The sequence below is a fragment of the Harpegnathos saltator genome, unplaced genomic scaffold, assembly GCF_003227715.2.
Source record: "Harpegnathos saltator strain DR-91 unplaced genomic scaffold, Hsal_v8.6 scaffold161, whole genome shotgun sequence".
Classification (NCBI taxonomy): domain Eukaryota; kingdom Metazoa; phylum Arthropoda; class Insecta; order Hymenoptera; family Formicidae; genus Harpegnathos; species Harpegnathos saltator.
In genome coordinates, this window is record NW_020229941.1 from 148,630 (window position 1) to 172,481 (window position 23,852).

The 23,852-nt window shown below is 33.2% G+C and overlaps 1 protein-coding gene and 1 pseudogene across 2 annotated transcripts in view; one reads left to right on the plus strand and one right to left on the minus strand.

Moving 5' to 3' along the window:
* Positions 1-4,774, minus strand: part of LOC105180989 (uncharacterized) — a 36,404-nt gene extending 31,630 nt beyond the window's left edge. For both annotated transcript variants that reach the window (XM_011137408.3, XM_011137409.3), the window contains exons 1-3: positions 4,640-4,774; positions 3,775-3,833; positions 1,472-1,681 (exon numbers count right to left, since the gene is read on the minus strand). In XM_011137408.3, coding sequence (XP_011135710.1) covers positions 1,472-1,618 — 147 coding nt within the window. In that variant the 5' untranslated portion in view covers positions 1,619-1,681; positions 3,775-3,833; positions 4,640-4,774. The remainder of the gene's footprint in view (positions 1-1,471; positions 1,682-3,774; positions 3,834-4,639) is intronic.
* A 14,630-nt stretch (positions 4,775-19,404) lies between these two features.
* Positions 19,405-21,099, plus strand: LOC112588140 (uncharacterized; annotated as a pseudogene).
* Positions 21,100-23,852: the final 2,753 nt, after the last annotated feature.

The following is a 23,852-nucleotide window of genomic DNA, read 5'->3' on the forward strand; positions in this document are numbered from 1 at the left end:
TCGCATCTGGTCATTCTATACTGCGACTTAAAGGTAACATAACGCTTTAAAAAAAGTTCTTTGATAGTTTTGTGTTTGGTGAAGCCAGTTGTGTGTTAGAGCGTTCCAAAATGGAGGTAAAAAAAGAGAAAATTCGATACATTCTTCAGTACCACTACGACCAAAGGGAAAAAGCGGAGCAGGCGGCCAAAAAAATGTATGCTGTTTATGGACCCAATACAGTATCGAATGCAACAGCAAAGCGGTGGTTCCAACGATTCCGTTCTAGTAATATGGACGTCGAAGATGAGACGCTCTGGTAGCCAATCGTCGAAAATGTCGGTAAAATCATGGAAATCGTCGAGTCGGACCGGCATGCGAGCACTTATTCCATTGCCCAGGAACTGAAGATTAGCCAGAAAACCGTTTGGAACCATTCGCATAAGGCTGGTCTCAAGAAGAAGCTCGATGTATGGGTGCGACACGAATTGACGCAAAAGAACCTTTTGGACCGAATTCATGCCTGCGATTCTTTGCTGAAGCGTAACGAAATCGACCCATTTTTTAAGCGGATGGTGACTGGCGATGAAAAATGGGTCACATACGAGAACAACAGGCGAAAAAGATCGTGGTCCAAGCGCGGTGAGCCGGTCCAAACGATCGCCAAGCCCGGATTAACGGCTAAGAAGGTTTTACTGTGTGTTTGGTGGGATTGGAAGGGAATCATCCACTATGAGCTGCTCCCATCGGGCCAATCACTCAATTCGGACCTACACTGTCAACAACTGACCAGATTGAAGCAGGCGATCGACAAGAAGCGGCCAGAATTGGCCAATAGGAAGGGTGTTGTGTTCCATCAAGACAATGCCAGGCCGCACACATCTTTGACGACGCGCCAGAAGCTCCGAGAGCTTGGATGGGAGGTTATATCGCACCCGCCGTATAGCCCAGACCTGGCTCCAAGCGATTATCACCTTTTCAAGCATTTGCAAAATTTTCTCGATGGTACAAAACTGGCTTCAAGAGAGGCTTGTGAAAATGAGCTGGTCAAGTTTTTTACCAATAGGGACGAGGACTTCTTCAATCGCGGAATTATGAAATTGCCTTCAAAATGGACAAAAGTTATCGAACAAAACGGCGCATATTTGATCTAAATCCGATAATCCTAACTTTGTTAATTTCATCGTCGAAATAAAGAGAAAAAACGCTCAGAACTTTTTACTTCACCCAATATTAGTAATCCTAAATTGGTAAAAATATATATCATACTATATATACTTATACTATATATACTTATGCTATACATACCATACTATAAATATACTTATATTCTATACAACAAATACATAAATATACTTCATATGTAAGAAAACAATAAAATATAATAATATACTTGTACCTCATACGTATAATACAATACAATAAGTATAAGTATACTTTACATAAGTATACTCTGTGTATAAAAACAATATATAAAATTATACATACTTACTGGTTGATTGTAATATTGCATATAGCTTTGCATCAGGGCCATAGGATCCGTGACTGGTGTTGTTGCTGCAGCGTAACCAAGTGGTGGCTGCGGCACTGGAGTTGTAACAGCACCGGCTGGCAACTGCCATTGGTTCCAATTTTGCATTTCGCAAATCCTGGGTCGGGCTAGCAAGCGCTAGTCTCTTAAAGGCCGCAGCCCGTTCGGACGCTATTTTGCGTGTTCAGAGAAAATTTACATACGCTATTACAGGAAATCGCAGGCGATATGTGTAGCGCGACGGAAATCTCCGTGATACAACCAATCAATTGTTCAATGTTGATTTCAAAAGAATACAACGCATGTAGCAAGGAGTGATCACGGTGATTAAAGACTTCGTTCATGAGAGAATCTCTCTTCTAAGTGCATGATCTGCTTGGTGTCTGCAGTCGCGTGTTTGCAACAAGTCGAGACGAACGTGTTAACAAAATCTTTGCATCGCTTCGACGCGTCCGGTCGAATTACGCTTGCAAATGTTAACGAGTAAAATGCGTCAAGATGTACGCTGAAGGTTCACAGCGGAATTATATCGTTGTTATATCGTAGATAAGTGTAAAGATATGTACTTAATAAAAAAAATATATATATGTATATACATACACATCACAGATTGTTGTTCGTGGATTGTATGTATACTCGCAAAATCACATATATTATGTAATTTAGATTGTGATACATTGTAAATCGTGCAATTCAAATTTCGTGAACGACTTGTAATGATAAATAAATCACACATAAATAATAGTGATTATTCATAAAGACTTACATCTCGTGGATAACTTTGAGGTATACTATACAGAATAAAGTACTGAGCACGCTACATCATTGTGTAGTCACTTCCACTCGCTAAGATACATCACTGAATTCCCATATTTAATTCAATCCAACCCAAGATTGAGTTAAATCAGGTAGCTCAAAAGCTCGAGTTACCTTACAGTGACATATCTCGCAACAGGAGCAACAACATTCAAAGTGCGGATTACTCAGTAAATTCTAACTTCTGTAATATACTCAGGAATCGGAGTATCGACGAGGTGTAACTTTTCATAAATACATCGCCCAGGTAATATGTAAACATATAAAATAATCTTGATAATTCAAGCAGGGGAGTCTCTCTGAAGATTCGCGATAAGAAAGAAATGATCGAAGAACGCCCATTTGTGTATTTTTTTAACACCTTTTTTCGATGGTCAACCGCAAAATATTCTCCTAAATTAAATTGTTGCAATCACTCTAATATATTCATATTTATATCAGATTTAATTTACATTATGTATACCACAGGTATATACGCCGTGCATTCACAGTGGGACAGAAAATGGTGCGGCGTATATTTCGCATAGCAGCTTGGTTGTAAAGGAGATCGAACAGATGAGAGATCGCTCGACTGCTTAAATAATTTAGTACTCGTAAGTTCTATAGACGCAATCGAACGTTCTGAATAAATAACAGGATATAAAGATCTTTCGAATCATATCATTGTATAATATAGTAGTCATATACTTGTATTGTTGTAAATAAATAAGCCCAATGTAGCACTGATGTAAAATTAACATACTCAGCACAAAATGGCCAATTTTTTTACATTTGCTATATTCAATATACTGAATAAAAAATGTGCATATATTGTATATCAAGTATTGTGTATATCTTAATACCATCATTAATCAGGGTTTCCTACAATTATCATCCTTAAGCAGATACGTTTTTGTGCAGATGTAATATATAAGGTTAAAAATTGTGTACTAAATGTCACATGTTTTAACTTGTTTCCTACAATTTTCAACCTTGCTATAATATTCGCAAGTTTTTAATCTTGTTCATACATATGTAAAATTGAATATATGATTAACTCTAATTATAATATCAATACATGTGTGATATCTGCCATATGAATAACCCAGTTACAATATAATAACATACATGACATCTGATATATCTTTTTTGATATAATCATGTACAAAGAATATTGTTATCCAAAGTATACTCTATTCAATATAACTAATAACTAATAAAGATGTAATGTATTCCAATTTAAATATTTAGTAGTAATATTTTTCTTCTTTGTGTGGAGTTACTTTAAAAAGAAATACAAATACTACCTTTTACTCATTTTAAATAAATAAAAGGACAACATAAATATGTGATTATGCGCTTAAGGACAATATAAATATGCACACCACTTTTGGATTTGAAATCATTGTCCTCATAAAAATCATATAAGTAATAATAATAATCATAACAAAAATTTGTACATTCTGTACCTGTTTCTTCGTACGTTGTCTCGTCCTGCTGTTGGTTGTACCACAATTTATTGAACATCCTGCAGATAAAAATTCAGAATTATTATCTCATAGTAGTTGCATGTGAAGTATTTCTCAACACATCTGACTTTTTCATCTAATATATTGATTCAAACAAAATTATGAATGAATAATTCTCTCTTTTCCCCTTCCTATTTATCTACTTCTCTATCTATCTACCTATCTATCTCTATCTCTCTTTTCTCTCCTACATGTAACATGTCGAGCACAACATGCTTATTAGAGTATAGTTATGTTAGGTCAAGTACGAGGGCATATTTATTGATCTTCCATGTCAATGTATTGTCTTATATACAAATGAAAAGGAATAATAAGTTGGATTCTGGGCCAAATTTAAATTCTTTCTAGGTCTAATTTTATATAATTGTTTAATAATCCTAATCTTTTATTGAATAGAGGCTGCATTGACAAAAGAGGCCATTTTGAATCAACATCTCCAAAATATACAAATTATATTTTACAAGCTATAAAATAATGTAGAAAATTTTATAATATATAACTTTCGCTTTTTCTTTTTAATTTTTCTCTTCCTATTTAAGTCTGATACAATAATCCTTTACTTATATTCTATACGACGTTTTTCTCTTAATGAAACATCGTCGAGTATCATTAATGTAGCAACGGAATACCAGAATAAGGAACATAGAAAATTAAAGGAATAATAATTCAGTAATACCATGTATAAATTCGTACGGTATCAGCCGCCATGAATGTTGCTGTCCTTAAGAATAAAAAACCTGATCGTTATAGAAACGTTTAGCAAAGCTCCTTATTCGAAAAATAACAAGAATATCACAATACTTACGACTAAACAAATGTCTGCGAAATCGTATTTCTTGCTAATCTCATAAACTTAAAAGTGAAGCACTATGTGATACTACACATTACACACATACGAGAGATTAGAACCAATGAACGCAAACGAAAGCAGGGGGTTCAAACTCACCTCTTGTGAGAAGGGAACGCTATTTTCAGCGCCACCTGGAGCACCAGCCCGGAAATAACAAACTAAAAAACGAGTGGTGGGGAGGTTGCCGCCATATTTAAACCATATCGCGCACGGTGGTACATACTTATAGATATTAAAATTAAATTTACAAGTTCCTGAGCGCTATTGTAGAGTTTAAATGTTATTTACGTTACTTAAGACTACGTCAAAAATGTTTCACAAATTTAAAATAGTTTTCACTTGTAATCTTAAGTACAGTAAATAACAATTAAACTTAACAACACCGCTCAGAAACTTATCACTTTATGTTATTAATTTGTGCAAACAATATTATTGGGAAGATTATAATCAATATATTATACGTTAATATTATATTATTAAAATATATTACAATACACATAAAGATGTTTATCAATATATACATTTATACATTTAATTACATTAAAATAGGATATAATTACATATTTTTTTTATTAGTTTTTTGTTGTACAAAAATTAAAATATAACAAAATATATATTAACAAGTAAATATAATAAGTAAACTATTTGAAAAAAAGTAGTAAAAATAATAATATTATAATGTTAAATTATGTTACATGTATTGCTAAATTATAAATATTATATATATATATAGATATAAATATTATATATATATATATATAATGTAATTCATATACCAAATGCTTTACATAACATTTTCCCGTCCCACTTTAAACAGCCTATACAGCACAGAAAGATTTCAGCAACATTGCAGCAATCTTGTTTTGCAAGATTGTATCATTGCAACATCATTACAAAATGTTGCTGCAATGGTGCAGCAATATTGCAACAACATTAAAATGTCCGCTTGCAGCAATATTGCGTTGCAATGATGCGCAGCAATATTGTACTGCAATACTGCAGCAATATTATACTGCAATAATACAGCAACATTCTGTTGTAATATTGCAATAACAATGTTATATAGTATATATGCAATAAAGTTACAGCTATTATGCCCATATATACGCGCGCGCGCGCGCGCGCGTGTGTGTGTGTGTGTGTGTGCGCGCGAGTGTGTGCGCGCGTGTGCGCGCATGTGCATTGCGTGTGCGTGTGTCTAAAACATGTATTCAACATTTTGTAATTATACAATTCCATATAACATAATTATGTGTTAATTTTTTTTCCACAGATACTAGCAGATGGCAAAATTGTCAGTATAACATTATTGCGATATTAAAAGTCCGTTTTTTATTACATCTAAAACGAAATATAACAATTACGTCAATGTTATATTTTGTTATAAAATGTAATAAAAAGCGGATATTTGAATATTGTCATAATATACTGAAGTATTTTTGTCATTTGATATCCACAAGATATCTGTAGAAATTAACTGTATTACGTAGGATATCATAATTGCAAGTTATTAGACTCACATACTATATAGTATAGATATTATGTTAAACAGCAATCGCAGTAGTATTGTAACTATTAATAAGTCAAAATTATAACACATATATATATTTATTTATTTATAAAAGTATGTTACAACAATTAATATTAAATAAAAATTTGCTTCTTTAGTTAATATACTAAATGGTGCACATACATAATGGTGTTCGTAACAAAATATAAACATATGTATATAAAACATAAATAAAGTATTTTATCTACTTTGGTAGGAAAAAATAAACGAAAAACATCAGAGAACTATAAAAAATTATGAACACATAATATGTAAAAGGAACACATATAAATGAAAAATATTATATTAATACTATTAATAAAACTATTAATAAAAATACTATATTAAATGATAATATCATTGTTAATCATGAGCCACCGTTTCTCCAATTTTTTGCCTTGAAATCCGTACAATCGCTTGTGCAAGCCATTTCGATACATATTCCGCATAGTCGTTGCCTGTCATTGCGCTGTAGGATATACGAACAGCTTCTGAAATATATATCATTACCATATTATTATTATTTTTATAAAATTTTAAATAATAATTAAATAGCAACTTGAATCTAAATAATACCGTTATTTGCAATATTGATCAAAATCATATTGCTTTACTGAGTAGAATAACACTTTTTTCTTTAAAATTCGTTCATTTTGTGTAAAAGCGAATCGAAATAGCTTATAGTCTAATCAATTTTCAAAATGAAATCCGGGAAACCAAATAAATACCCAAGAGATATATAGTCTTATCTGTATGCATTGCTTACAACACCTGTTGCAGGGTGTAGTCTACGTATATACTTATATAGGTCGACAAAATACAATTTCTGAGTACGATGGTTCCAATGAGGCCTTTCAGAAAGGTTATAAGGCTCCGTCAGTTTCTCAACACACACATTTGTGTCATCTGCAACTTGACTAAATAAAATATTAAGGGACGAATTGTAATATTTTACGGAGTGAATTGCGTTGCAAAACGATATTTACATTGCCATTATATGTCGATAAGCGTTCTTTCTCGTTTGAGATGAAAATATGACTGCGATCTAGATCAGTTTGATCGAAAGACGTTACGATAACGTCTTTGTTACAATAACCAAATGTATTTACATATTCCTTTTCTCCAGCTACGTAACACTATAAGGAGATTCCAACTTCCAGCTAGAGAGCCTCAAAGGGAGAGAGTGGTAAACTGATCACTTGACCAGGTCTCTGCTGATTCGATGGAGGCACAAGGTCTTCTTCACCAATTAGAATATTGATATAGCATGACGACAAGCTGGTTTTACAATGAGTCATAGAGTTAAGACCGACTTTAACCCTAACTAGTCTAACATTTGGTGATTTAAGCCGTAAGCTTTAAAAATTGAACGATCGCAGCCAAATTTTTTTGTAACATCTATCAACGAATAGAGGTTAAAAGAGGAGGTAAAAAGAGGAGGTTAAAGCGTTTAGCGTCGCATAGGACATTCGTTCACGAATATTCAATTGTTACTGCAAATTAATATCTTTGCAATATAGCTGCAATATTGCAGAAATAATATTGCACAATATTGTTTTTGCAATTTTGCTGTAATATTGCACTGCAATATGCAATTTTGCAATGTTACAACAATGTTGCTGCAGTTTCTGTGCTGTATGGGAGACTACGGACTGTCGGATATAAACATGTAAAATATCCGGTGCGGTTAAAAATATGATGCAAAGCACATAATTTGTGCACAACCACATCATAAAAGCATTCAATCATTCATACACACTTTACAAATAAATATAACAATATAAAATAATAACATACATAACAAACTGCTTACAGGAGTTATCTTAGAAACCGCATTATAAAAGCATTCAATCATTCATACACACTTTACAAATAAATATAATAATATAAAATAATAACATACATAACAAACTGCTTATAGAAGTTATCCTAGAAGCATTCCATTCATACCACTACACTTCTTCTCAGATGCGATATTCTACTTTCGCTACAATTTCGCATCTTTCCTCCAATTTTATCTCCACCACTACCTGAAGGCATGCTTTCTTATAGGAAAACATGACTTCTTCAGGTAGATAATTTATCGGAGTAGAAGGACCTACCTATCTCTATTAATAAGCTACTCATACTCACAGTCATACAAATATACATAATTTTATCGTACAATTGTCACTCAACATACTATTACAAAAATGAAATACAATAAAAATAGAATTACAAATTGTATACAACTTATTAAAAATAAATAAATATAAAAAATAAATACAATAAATACATTATATATAATAAGTAAAACTTAAATATAAATAATAAATATAACCTAAATAATTAAAAAAATAATATAACAATATTATTGTACATGCCGTTTTTTGTGAATATAATCTTTATAATCTTTTAAAATAATTTTTCTTTTTCTTCGCTCTATTATAAAATTTATACGAGTTTGCTTAATTTTATTAACACTCGCGATCACATATACGCTGCAGTATTTCAATATTTACATCAGAATTTTTTATTATAGAATTTTTTTCCTCACACCATAATATAATAATTTGCATAGCTAACACACGTACTATAATTTTATATATATTTTTATGTTCTACACACTCATACCAACTCATATTAATATTATAATTTTATTATTAATATTATAATTTTCTAAAAATTGTAACAATACTTTTAAAATATTTTTTCTATGTATTCTAGTTTTTAACAATTTATTAATGATGCCTGTAATTTGTCTAATGCAAACTGAAAATTCACTACTCAATAGACTATTTTCACACTCTGTACAAAAATTAACTTCCTTCAAAATAGATCTAATTATATGTTCCGGATTATCTAAAGATACTACGTTAAATATATCATTCGAAACATTATTTTCTGACAGTAATTCCGGAACTTCATCATCATTATAAATGGATTTGTTTGCTATATTTTCTAAATATTTGTCTAAAGAGAACAATTAATATTATAAATTGAACAATTATCTTCAGATATCTCACAATTACCAAGTCTAATTGAAACAGACTTCATATTATTTATAAGTAAAGTTAAAAAAGATTGCTCGAATTGTTTAGGTGTCGGATTAACATTACGTACCGCGTGACTTCGTATTTAACCAAAAAAGTTTTCTAATGGATCTTGATTGCAATTACGCAATTATTTAATGAATGAAATTCAAATTTATCGTAAAGCACTTTCTATAGTTTCTAAAAACCGTCTACTGTGAATAACCAGTTTCTTAACGATGGCACTGATTTTAATACGCTGCGCAATACTTTATCGACATATGACATATTATTTAATATATTCTTTGTACTCATCCAAAACGCATGGTATTTACTATTTTCTGTCACTGGACATCGTAGTTCATTATCGTTGTGTTTATTGTCTCCATTCACTGAGTCAAATAACTGATTAAAGAAATTCACAACTTCCATCGTTGCAAGTCCTTCTTCGTCGATGCTCACATTTTCATTATCTATTGATACAGTTACTGTAACATACAATTTTATTATGTTTACCAGGTGTGTCGGTAATTCCTTTCCGGTTTTTTCGCTAAAGAAAACACGTTATTTACAATGGATAGTTAAAATTTATTTATTCAAAGTATTGGCCATTTGATTCTATACATTTTGCCCATCTCTCAGGCAATTTATGGATGCCATTCCAAAAGAACTGTTTCTCCTTTGAGCTAAACCATTCATCGAGCCATTTTTTAACTTCTTCGAAATCGGCGAAGTACTGCTCTGCAAGCGCGTGCCCCATCGATGCGAAAAGGTGGTAGTCGGATGGAGCCAGGTCTGGAGAGTACGGCGGGTGCGATAAAATCTCCCATCCAAGTGATTTCAACACTTCTTTGACTGGTTTTGCTGTATGAGACGGCGCGTTGTCATGCTGCAAAATCACCTTATCATGTCTTTGAGCGTATTGTGGACGTTTTTCGATCAATGCACAGTTCAAATTGATCATTTGTTGTTGGTAGCGATCAGTATTAACTGTTTCTCCAGGTTTCAACAGTTCATAATATACGACACCAACCTGGTCCCACCAGACACAGAGCATGGTCTTGCGACCAAAGCGATTTGGCCTTGCAGTCGATGGGCCGCCTTCGCTAGGTGATAACCATGATTTTTTTCACTTGGGATTTTTGAAATAAATCCATTTTTCATCACCCGTTACTATTCGATGCAGAAATGACTTCCTTTCATACCTTTGAAGCAGCATTTCATTGACGATTTTTCGATTTTCCAATTGCCTGTCATTCAATTCATGTGGCACCCATCTTCCCATCTTTTGGATCTTTCCCATCCCTTGTAATCGTTCACAAATTGCTACTCGGCTCACATTCAACTTTTCTGCCAATTGTTTTTGAGTTTGTGTTGGGTCTTCATCCAATAACTCCTGCAATTTCGCATCTTCAAACGTTTTCGGCCTACCAGGACGTTTTTTGTCTTGAACGTTGAAATCACCACATTTGAATTGTCGAAACCACGTTTCACATGTTCTTATGGTTGGAGCATGCTCACCGTAAGTCTCTATCAGCAAACGATGACTTTCAGCGGCTTTTTTCTTTTGATTAAACAAGAAAAGTAATGCGTGCCGCAAATGTACGTTTTCAGGCACAAAACTCGACATTTTCAAAAAATTATTAATCTATAACGCTGTTATTTTGGCGGAACGTAACTTGTGTAGTTTTGAGGTTAATGTCAGTAGAATAAAATGACATATGTATCAAATCATAACATTGCATACTTATGGCTAATGACATCTGTTACAAAAACCGGAAAGTAATTACCGACATACCTGGTATATTAAATTTAATGTTATGTTTAAAGTTAAATTTAATATTAAATGTTAATCAATTTTAATATTACATGTAACATTTAATATCAAATTTAATATATTAAATATTTATGTTAAATTACTGTTTTTATTGAAAAAATGCTCACATTTTGATCTTGCAAATTTCTATAACGCTTGCCATACGCCCACTTAATACTTGTACTGCGTGTTTCACTCGCATCTTTTTAATTTTTTCTTCTATTATGTGTTCCGTGTCAAATGTTTCAAATGCGGATGAACTATATTTAAATGTTTATCCATAAGCCATGCACATTTAATTGTATCCCAACTTGCAATTTTCTCTAAAATATTGTTTTTCGCAGACATGATTATATCTTTCGTTAATAAATTATTCCTGATGCCTTTAATGAGGTGTGATGGGTCGTATAGCGGGATTATTTCTGCATTTTCTACTTCCAAAGTTTGCCCTATCAAACAGAAAGTAAATAGAGAAAAAAATAAATCGAAATTTGCAATTCTTTCTTTTTACAATGTTTTATAATTACTTACTCTGTGCTCTGTTCTCTTTATGCCTTGTTATATTAGTACGCCGTAATAATTCATTTATTGCTGCGACATTGTTTGTTCCTTGATCACATACACTTGCAACAATGTGGAAGCCTGCTTTTTTTATTTTTTGAATATGTTCCCTAATGCATCGAATTAATTGCGCGGTATTAGTTACTTTATTACAAAAATTAAAAGATATTGGTATTTTCCAAGATGAATTTATTCCTTTTAACATAAAAACTAAAACATGATCCGCGATTTTTTGCGTTCGGTTATTGCCGCAATTCTCAAATCCACATATGATATCCTTTCGAATATCATAAGTAAATTTGGGTTGTATTGATATCTCGTCCCAAATAAGAATACACACTTTCTCCTTCATTGACATGTTTAAAACTATGCTTTTCAAATGTCTCAGAATGAAAGGGTTCAATCCTGGGAACAAAGGTATTCTGTGCAAAACCGATTGTAAAGTTTGAATGTTCGGTATTTGTTTTAAAATTGATCGTAAAGAAAGGTAAGCACGCTTCCCCATTGTCTTGTACATTGTTAAAGCAAATGCTTCTTGTTTTGCATTGTAGTGTTGACCCTGTAAAATATGAAAAATTATTAACTCCTACAATATTTTTCTGCTTCTATATGCATATGCAAAATATCAAACAATGTAAATATTTTGTATTATATAAAACAGATATTAATAGTTGTGAAGCACATATACACACACGCACACAAACATTAATATACATTAATGTTTCTTTGTATATATACATTTATTTATTTGTACATATATAGACAGTAGCAAAGAAGATATATATATCGGTCATATGTTAAATCAATATGTAAATATATATTTAGTCGGTATATCCTCTCAGGTTTTACAGATTGCTTTACCTTTAATTCTTATTCTGATCTTTATTTAGATCTAGTTTTTTGGTAAAATGGACTCGGAACTACCGCGATGAAGCGGTAATATTTGAACTCGGTATCGTGACTGTCTTAGCATTACTAAGTCAGCACTTGTTCACCGACCTATCTCCGCTCCTTATGCACATATATATACATATATAATGCATATTATTGTCCCAATCCTCACACATATGATGCACATTATTGCCCCAATTCTCACACCCATATAATATTCTTTCAAATATTATAAATAAGTGTTTTGTACCTTTATTCAAATAAGGAGATATACACTTTTATTCAAAATAGTATTTCAATTGTAAACTCTTTATCAAACCCACAGGAAATAATAATATAACACACAGGCAATTAATATTAATAATTTTCCTTTTTGTATTCAGTAATCGATATGATAGTTTCAAAAGCGAATGTGAAGAATTATTTTTTATCAAAGCCAAAGAATGAGATATGTATATATAGAGAGCAGGCATAGAAATAAAATGTCTTCCTCAAAGCCAAATCCAAACATAAAAAAAAATTCATGCACTTACGTATATCACAGTGTTATTTCTATTTATATGTTGAGTGAGTATACAACCATCTGCAGTCTTTCTTTTTCTTTTTACATCATTATCTTGTTTCTTTGAAGATATACTGTCAAACAGTTCTGCTCCTAATACCTGTATATAGGAACCTTAAAAAGTCTCAAACAAAAACTTTTCTAATTATTTGCTTATACTACATGGGCTGAAAAGTCTTTGGCCTGACATATAGATGGCGCTACAAACTAAAAATCCTTATATTTCCTATAGAGTACCAACCTTAACTTAGATGCTGTAAAAATTTCATGATATTTCGTTGACTCGTGTACAAGTTATAGCTTTCGAAGTGACGTTACCTCTGAATTTATCTTTACTATGGAAAAAAGTGAATTTCATGTTTTGATTAAACATTGCTTCCTGATGGGAAAAAACACTGTTGAAGCAAAGGCATGGCTTGATAAATGTTACGGCACATCTGCCCCACCGAATTCAACCATCAAATATTGGTTTGCTGAGTTTCGTCGTAACCGTACGAGCACAAATGATGCACCACGTTCAGGAAGGCCAAATGAGGCAGTTACTCCAGAAAACATCCAGAAAATCAGTGAAATCGTGTTGAATGACCGCAAAATGAAATTGAGTGAGCTAGCTAACATCATAGGCATCTCAAAGGAACGCGTTGGTCATATCATTCATGAATATTTACACATGAAAAAGCTTTGTGCGCGTTAGATGCCGCGTTTTTTGACAATTGAGCAAAAAGCGGAACGTGTTCGACTTTCAAAGCAAAATCTGGCCCTGTTTAACCGCAATAAGAAAGAGTTTTTGCGTCGATTTGTCACAATGGATGAAACATGGATCCATCACTACACACCGGAGTCCAATCGGCAGTCAGCGGAGTGGTTATTGCCTGGTGAAAGCCGTCCGAAGCGCCCGAAGACACAACAATCAGCCGGCAAGGTTTTGGCCAGTATTTTTTGGGATGCGCATAACATAATATTCATTGATTATCTTGAACATGGTAAAACTATCAATAAAGAATATTACTGTACATTACTGGATCGATTGGACGACGAGGTCGAGGTCAAACGGCCACATTTGGCAAAGAAAAAAATTTTGTTTCACCAAGACAATGCTCCAGCTCACTCGGCTCGCGATACGACCGATAAATTAAAGAAATTGCGCTATGAATTGGTCCCGCATCTCCCGTATTCTCCAGACCTGGCCCCCAGCGACTATTTCCTTTTTCTCCAACTGAAGCAGTGGCTCGCTGGTAAAAGATTTTACTCGAATGAGGAGGTCAAGTTGGAAACAAATGCCTCTTTTGAGGGACTTGACACCGAGCACTATAAGACCGGCATCGAAATGTTAGCGGACCATTACACTAAGTGCATTACTCTAAATGGAGATTATGTCGAGGAATAAAACACTTTTTTCATTAAAAAAATCGTTTTTTCATTGTTAAGCCAAAGACTTTTCAGCCCATGTAGTAAAACTCTTGAACAATTCTGTTACTAAACTCTCTTATTAAATCAGAAGTGCTATCTAAGATAATATTCAATATATTCATTACTTAAATATATTAATTTCTTCTTAAATATATTAATATATATCTTAAATATATTAATTTCTTACAAGAAAATTATTGTTAATAATTGTCTCTTCTTCCTCATATAATTCTTCTATTTCTTAATATATATCTATTTAAATAATTACTTATTAATTTCTTGCTATGTGTAATTATACAGCAAACATTTATAAATTAATATAGAAATATTATTGTTAATATATAACTTATTTTACTTATATTTTAACTTATATTTTAACATTACTTATATTACTTTTTCAACATGTATGTTAATGATTTTTAAATGTATTTTTCGAAACATATCTGAAATGTATAAACTATGTAGTTATATATTTATTTTGATTTTTAAATAAATTTTATGTCTAAATCTAGATTTCTGTTTATAGAAATTATTTATTAAAAGATAAATTTATTTTAACCAATAATTGTTTTCAATGTCATTGTTTCATTTGTTATTTACTAAAATAAATTAATTAAGTAAAACAATTTCATAGAATATCATGTAATATTTGTCATGAAAATATTAGATAAATGTAAAAGTTTGTGCCCAATTTTCAATAAAGCTTTAACGAGCACTCATTCAATATGAAAAGATTTTATAGATTCTTTAAATTATACATTTTTTTAGCAAAATTTAATACAAAAAAATATACATATATATATTGAAAAATATATGCTTATAATATATATATACCGATGCATCTGACATACAGAAGACTTTCTTCGAAATAATAGGAAAAAATTTAAGATAATTTAAAAACCAGAGGTTTGAGTTTGGATTTTTATATTATTTATTTTATATTATTTACATTATTTACATATATATATATTATAATATATTATTTATATATATATATGTATACAGGGTGTTTGATAGCTGATCATGCAGACGAAAGTTGGAGATAGATTGGGTGTAGCCGAGAAGAAAAGTCATATACCATAATGTCAAATTGGCAATAGTTATCGAGTTATTAATTAAAACATGTGGGCCAACGAGCGCGTAGAGAGCGGAGGGCGACCGCAGTAAGCACATAGACATTTGATACAGGCGGAGTCAGTGAGTGACGGTAGGCGAGCGCGCGCGGCGAGGGGCAACGTAAACAACAAGAGGCGATCGCGCGCGACGAGGAGCGAGCGAGCTTTTTCTTTATAGCTTTTTCCTTATAGCTCGTTCGCTCCTCGTCGTTCGCACTCGCTCGCTGTTCGTCTGCATGATCAGCTATCAAACACCCTGTATATACCCTAACGGCACAGATGTCCAGAGTACGTCTTAAAGACGTCCTTAAAAACGTGGGGACGTTTTTTCATCCTCAGGACGTCCATAGGACGTCCCCAGGAGATCATGTGCTGTCTGGGTATATGTACGAGGGCGGTCCGATAAGTACTTAGCCTCACCGCCCGATGGCGCCTATCTGCTGGCTGACTATCGCAAGAGAAATTTACTATCGTGTAGTACATTCTCGTAGACGGCTACTGTCGAAATTTCAGCCGAATCGGACTCGTAGTTTTGTTTTGACCGCGTGTGGAAGTGGGCGTGTCCGCGGATTTTAGAAAAATGGAAAAAGAGCAATATCGGTCGGTGATTCTTCGGTTCGATTCTTGTTTTTGGAAGGGAAATCGCGCAGCGAAATCAAAAAGCGCTTGGATGCTGTGTACGGTGACTCTTCTCCTTCGATGGCGACCGTCAAAAATTGGTTTAACGAGTTTCAACGTGGTCGCACGTCGGTTTTTGATGAGCCACACCCAGGTGCCCCGAAAACGGCCCCGACCACGGAGGATAACATGACAAAAATCCACGATCTGGTATTGGCAGACCGCCGATTGAAGGTGCGCGAGATAGCTGAGACAGTAGGCATCTCAAAAGACCGCGTGGGTCATATCCTGCATGAAATTTTGGGCATGAGAAAGCTGTCGGCGCGATGGGTGCCGCGTTTGCTCACTCCGGATAACAAGCGCAACCGTGAGACCACTTCAGAGCAGTGTTTGACGCTGTTTAAGCGCAATCCGAAGGAGTTTCTGCGTCGTTTCGTGACTGTCGACGAAACATGGATTCACTGGTATACACCAGAGACCAAGGAACAGTCGAAACAGTGGACTTCACCCGGCGAACGTGCTCCGAAGAAGGCGAAGACTGTCCTATCGGCCGGAAAGGTGATGACCACCGTTTTCTGGGATTCACAAGGTGTGATCTACATCGACTACCTGGAGAAGGGCAAAACGGTCACAGGGCTGTACTATGCCGAATTATTGGGCCGATTCGACGCCGAATTGCAAAAAAAACGGCCCCATTTGGCGAAGAAAAAAGTGCTCTTCCATCATGACAACGCACCGGCTCACACCTCCGCCCTCGCCACGGTCAAATTAGTCGAATTGGGCTACAAACTGCTGCCCCATCCACCGTATTCTCCAGATTTGGCCCCGTGCGACTTCTTTTTGTTTCCAAACTTGAAAAAGTCACTCGCCGGGCAGAAATTTGAGTCGAATGAGGTCATCGCCCCCACGGAGGCCTACTTTGCAGACCTCGAGAAAACGTATTTTTCAGACGGGTTAAAGAAGTTGGAGCATCGCTGTGTCAAGTGTATCGAGCTAAAAGGAGACTATGTTGAGAAATAAATCGCCACTTTTCCAAAATTTTCGTATTTCTTTTGTAGGCTAAGTACTTATCGGATCACCCTCGTATATATATATATATATATATATATATATACATATATATGTATATATATGTACATATATATACATATATATTTATAAAAATAAATAAATAATATAAAAATCCAAACTCAAACCTCTGGTTTTCTCTTTAAATTTTTTCCTATTATTCCGAAGAAAGTCTTCTGCATGTCAGATGGATCGGTTGTCAGATCATCCCACATATTTATATTGCGTAATTCCTTAATCTTTCTTTTCCGTGATTCAATAATGACTTCTTCTTGCGCAAGAGTACTTTCAAGTTTTTAATTTTTTTCCTTATATTTTGGGACGATCGAAGGTTGTTTGAAACTTTGATTGATGTACTTGAGAAATCGACTAATAAGTTAGATTTTGCACTATTATCGTCTATGTTATTTAAATTATTATCAATTAAATTACTATCAGTTAAATTATTTTCAGTTAAATTATTATCAATGAAATTACTTTCATTTATATTAGTATCATTTTCTGTTATATTACATTTTGGAACATTACATTCTACATTTGGAATAAAACTTGTATTAATTATGATTCTAGGTTCTTCACTATCACTCGGTAAATATAATGAAGGAATAGCGTTAATTTTTTAAACTCGTCTTTGAATATAATTATAAATACTATCGTCTAAAAAATGAATAGTGCAAATTCTTAACTTATCTAATGTTTCCCTTAGTACACCTGTAACAGATAAAAGAGACTATATTTAGAACATATACATTTGTTTATATATACATATAAATGCACAAACATATATCAAATAAATTTCAAAATTAATAAAATCTCCCGTAGCATTCAAGGTCATTATGTCACAATGAAATCATATTAATGTTACAATGACATGTGAATTATCACATAGTAATGTCACTGTGACATGATGTTACAGTGACATTATTATGAGGTAAAATTCCCAGTCGAATAACAGTGATGTCACAGTGATATCATGCCTGTGATAATGCGGACATTCACACGTCATTATAACGTTAATGTGACTTCATTGTGACATAATGACTTTGAATGCTACAGGAGTATATAACACATCGATCAATAAGTCCCGGGACTAACTAAAACAACATTTGTTTGCCAAAATTCTTCTTTATTCATCAACATAGTCTCTTTCAAGAGCGATACATTCATTCCAACGCTTTTCTAACTTTTCTATGCCAGCCGTGTAGAACGATCTTTGGTTTCAAAATAGGCGTTGTTTCGGCAATCACTTCTTCATTGGAGCCAAATCTCTTTCCCTGGAGCATCTGTTTTTTTGAGGTCTGCGAACAGCTAATAATCGCTGGGGGCTAAATCTGGAGAACACGGTGGGTGCGGAAGCAATTCGAAGTTCAACTCATGCAATTTGGGCATCGTTACCATCGACTTGTGACACGGTGTAGCGTCACTAAAACCATTGTAACTCAATGACACAATGTCGGAATGTCATGAAAATTTGACACGTAACTTCTAAAGGTTGGTACTAACTGAGAATGGTATGGATTTGTTATTAGAGGCGCCATTTGTTGATTAGTCCCGGGATTTATTGATCGATGTGTTACGTAGGCAGTCTGAAAAGTTCTCGATCTGACACATATTGGCATTGGCAATACATAGCATTAGAAACTGTCAAACTATAATTATATTGGAAAATGGAATCCCTGATACCCAGTGAAAACAGCTTAGTCAAAATGATATCAATATGACATCAAAACGTTGTTTGTTGTCATTGTGTCAAAAAAATAATTTAATTTGATGAAAAATTGACATCAGGTTGATTAACGTTGTACGCGATTAAATTTCATTTCTCATTTCAAAAAAAGATATAAATAGTTGTTTAGATGATAATTATAATGTTATATGGCAAAAATGTAACCCACATCATGTTGACATCAAAATGACTACAGAATGATGAGACTTATTCTTTTATTATTTCAAGAGAAATCTCCGGCATTGTTTTGTTTTGTCGCTCTATGTGCTCGCATCAATATGATGGGAACGCGACTGAACTCGGCAGCTTAGTAAATATATGTGTAGAGGGAAAAAGCTTATACGAAAAATAAGTTATTAAAAGTTTGTTCGAAAGTTTGCCGTACTTATCGACATGGATAAAAGACCAGTAAGTATGACTTGTCTTTAGTAAGTATATATGAATATATATATTATTTATTTCCGTACAACATATTATTATTTGATAGTCTATTGTAAGTTATTAAGGTTAAATTACGTTAATTGATATTCTCCACATGGTAAGTGAATAGTGACATTGTTACTATTTAATTTATTATGAATTAGGTAATTATACAGAATACCCTCCTCACCTCCGATATCGACGAAAAAATATTTAATCGCGTTTTTGCAAGAAAAACAACTTTTCTATTTGAAAAAATCGTCGCTCTACTTTGTGGAGCGAGATATAAATTGTTAAAGTTGATGACAATTTAGGTTAGGAAGTCTGTCACGAAGGCGACAGTGACACAAGATTTGAAGCATGTTTTTATTTATCGCCGGATTCAGAGACTAATCATAATGAAATTTCACTTAACAAAGAAAGTGAGGAACAGACAAAAACGCAACTAGAGCCTTACTCTTTCAAATTCAAAGGTATTTCAATTTCAACAATCAAAGATATCTTACAGATATTTTAGGTAGTTATGGTTTTGATGTTCTTTTCACGTTCTCAATGAATATGTTTTGTTTTATGTCAGGTCAGGTAATTTTAGATGCAAACAATGTCATAATGAAATTATGCTGAATAGCACAGTACTTCTGGAGCTAAGCAAAAAGTTGGATTCAGTGTTGATTAATCAGGCAATCATTATGCGGTCTGACAACCCAGATCATACCAAGTCTATGATATCTTCTAATATTCGAAATATTCCTCTAAAGACAAAAGATGGACAAAAGAAGACAAAAGACTTTCAAAAGATGGAAATATTTTTGACAGATAATCGTATTAATTTTGAAGCTGTGGTAAGTCCCATGTAATATTAATTATAACATGTATAATATATATTAAAAGTTTAAAGAATATATAGTTATGATAATCATTCTATATCATTTTTTGTGCTGTAATAGCGAGATTTTGTTCATTCTAAATGTGCCAGTGCTTTAAGCACATTTATACATACATTATCTGTTCCTTCAGAGCGCAGTATCACAGGAAACATTTTGTCGAAGTTGATCTCAAATAGTCTTGCCAAACTGATAAGTTGGAGTGGGTCAGAAGGCAAATAAAGTTCTCAGAGACAAAACAATGTGAAATTGTATTTAGTAAGTTGTCAATTTTTTATTTATCACATAAATCCCGTTGTTCTTATATTACTGGCATGAAGTTAATTTTTTTATTAGTACCCATATGATACATGAAATATACATATTATTGAAATATACATATTATTGCGTTTGTTTTATTAATAATATTATTATATTATAATTATTTTTGTATAATTATTATGCAGATGCAGTTAAATTACGATTTCCTCATAGCTTTCTTACTGACGCTGAAGCCAAAATCAAGCGTTGGCTCCAAACTGCGAATGGTAGAAGAGTTAATGAGTCTCATGACTCTGATGCTTAACACAATCCACTCACATATATTATAGTTTTTCGTTACTGATATTATGATTACAGAATTATTATTGATGTTAATTTTTTGTTTGTATTCTTTTAGGATGCGTTCCGTTGCTCGCATGAAACGCATGATACATACATTTATCCATAGTTCATGTTACGTATATTATAGGAAATACACAGTCTGTCCCAGATACGATGAAACTGGTTCCATCAAAGTTCTTAGCGCAGCGATATCTATGAATGATGGTAGGTGAATGTTCTACCCTTCATCTACTCAACCTCAAAATTTGAGCGAATTTGATTGATATTTCACTGTGGTTTGACATTTTATGTAAAGTCACTTTGTGTACGTCGGTCGAAAACTTTTAAATTGGATAAAAGTGGTGCAGAAACGTACGAAATGCTAAAAAATGTGTACGGGGATGAATGCATGTCCCGTGCACAGGTTTTCCGGGTTTTGGTTTGGCCGATTCCGTGACGGTCGTGAGGACCTTGCAGACGATGACCGAGCACCGCCGCCAAAAACCACTCGCAATGAAGAAAACATCGAGAAAGTCAAAGAAATTCTTCGAAGCGACCGCTGTGTGTCTGCCCAGATATTATCTGGGAGTTCCACAACGATTGTGGGCCAGAATTCGACGAGTTCGATCGGAATAGCGAGAGCCAGGCAGTTGGTTTTTGTTGCACGATAATGCACCATCGCATAAAGCCATCATGGTACGTGAATTCTTGGCCAAAAAAGGCATCATTGTTATCGATCATCCACCGTATTCACCTGATTTGGCTTCGTGCGACTTCTGGCTATTTCCCAAACTGAAATTGGCGATGAAAGGAAATCGTTTCGATACCATCCCGGTCATCCAAAAGACTTCGACCGCCATACTAAAGGCCATTCCAGCCGATGAGTATAAAAAATGTTTCGAAAAATTTGTTGAACGTTTCCAGCGCTGTATTGACTCAGGAGGAGACTATTTTGAATAAACAAGAATAAAAAATCAAAATAATAAACACTTTGTATTTTTTTAGACCAGTCTCATTGGATCTGGGACAGACTGTGTATGCGCATTATGCGTTTAATACAAGAAACGAAACGCACCCAATCTCTGACAGATTTAAATGGCTTAGTGAGAATCTTGATTTATTTCATGTGCAATACGTTACTTTTATAATGGAACACATAAATTTGTGTAAGAAGACTGATTTTTTCCTAATGTGGAAATCGTATGTCGTATTACACAGATATATATTTTATTAAAGTTTTTAGTTTACTTGCTATGTACTAAATTTAGTTGTTAACTAAATTTATATTTACCCTAATAACTTCGTTATAAAGTCAAGTTTTCAGACTTTTTTTCTTTTAAATTTAACAAGGATATATAAAATGTTTTCCAAAATTTTAGATGTCGCATTACATTTATGATAAGATTTGTGATCGCATTTATGACAAGATTTATAATGATTTGATATTATTTGTAATAATTGTTTATTTTGATTTAAAGTCTTTATATGATAACATAGTTTGTATATTACTTTGTGTACTTTCCGCTTAACGCTCTCACGGATTGTATCAAATCTAAAATACACCAAAATAAAAAATCATATGTAATATATTTTTGTATTTAAGTTGTCGGAAACGTCTCATTTGCTCACGTTGCAATTGGTCTTAGCCAATCAAATTACCTAATGAAATAGAGTTAAGTTTAAATTTGAGTAATATTATTGGCTGTGTCCAATCAAAACTGTGGTCAATTGGCATCCATCCAATTTATCTATACTTTTATTCCATATAATTTAATCTTGCATTTATTCTTACAAAAAATACTCAGTGAACATGAATAACGGCAACTTAAAACTAATGTTCTAATTTCCCATTTAATTATATAACTGTTACGTAACACGTGTTATATTTGTAATGTTGAATGGGAAATTATAGCATTGGTATGTTAATGTTACTAGGTGTTCATTAGTATCCATTTTTACTTTGACATCAAATAATCATCAAAATGAGATCAAAATGATAATCAAAATGACCATCAACCTATGGGACGTTTTGCAGTCATTTCTACTGTCATTTTGATTACTCTTTTTGACATCATATCCCTCATCAATTTGATGGCAATTTTACATCATTTTGACTAGTTTGTTTTCACTGGGTATAAACCCATGTAAAATTTTATTCGATCTGTCGTCATTCAAGTAGCATCACCAGTTGAAAAAGCTTTATGCAAGATGGGTGCCGCATTTGCTAACAATTGACCAAAAATGCATTCGAATGCGTATTTCTCAAGCGTGTTTGGATCGTTTTAAGCAAAATAAAATGGATTTCAAGCGTCGTTTCATAATTGTTGAAACTTGGATCCATCACTATAGACCAGAGCGAAAAGAACCTTTCGGATTTACACTTTAATGATGGTATTAAATTATTGGAAAAATGTTGGAATAAATGTATTGAAGTTTCAGGAGATTATATTGAAAAATAAAATATATTTTGCGACAAAAAAAATTTCTTTCATTATTAAGCGAGAACTTTCCAGACTGTCCTCATATATATATATATATATATATATATATAACTCCTATATATATATTAAATATACAATTTATATAAACTTTACCGAAAATGTGTTTTAAATTCATCATTTGTAAAAGAATGAACCACGCCCATATAATTTCTGAAACGCGGAATTGAACGCTGAGGTGTCCCATGATTTTTATTCAATAATATAGATTCATCTTCTTCGTCTATGAAATCCGACTCGGATGAATCAAGCAGTTTAATCGCTTTTATTGAACACATTGACATTATTGACATTTTAGGTTATATATCTAATGATCGAGGTATATTTCAAAATTCACTCCAGTACTGACAATACTGCAATTGTCGTTCCGTTATAGGGAAGGAAAAGCGATATAAGCTATTACAGAACACATCGCCAGCACTGCTTTATGACGTCACGTTCACAGCACTGGCAGTGA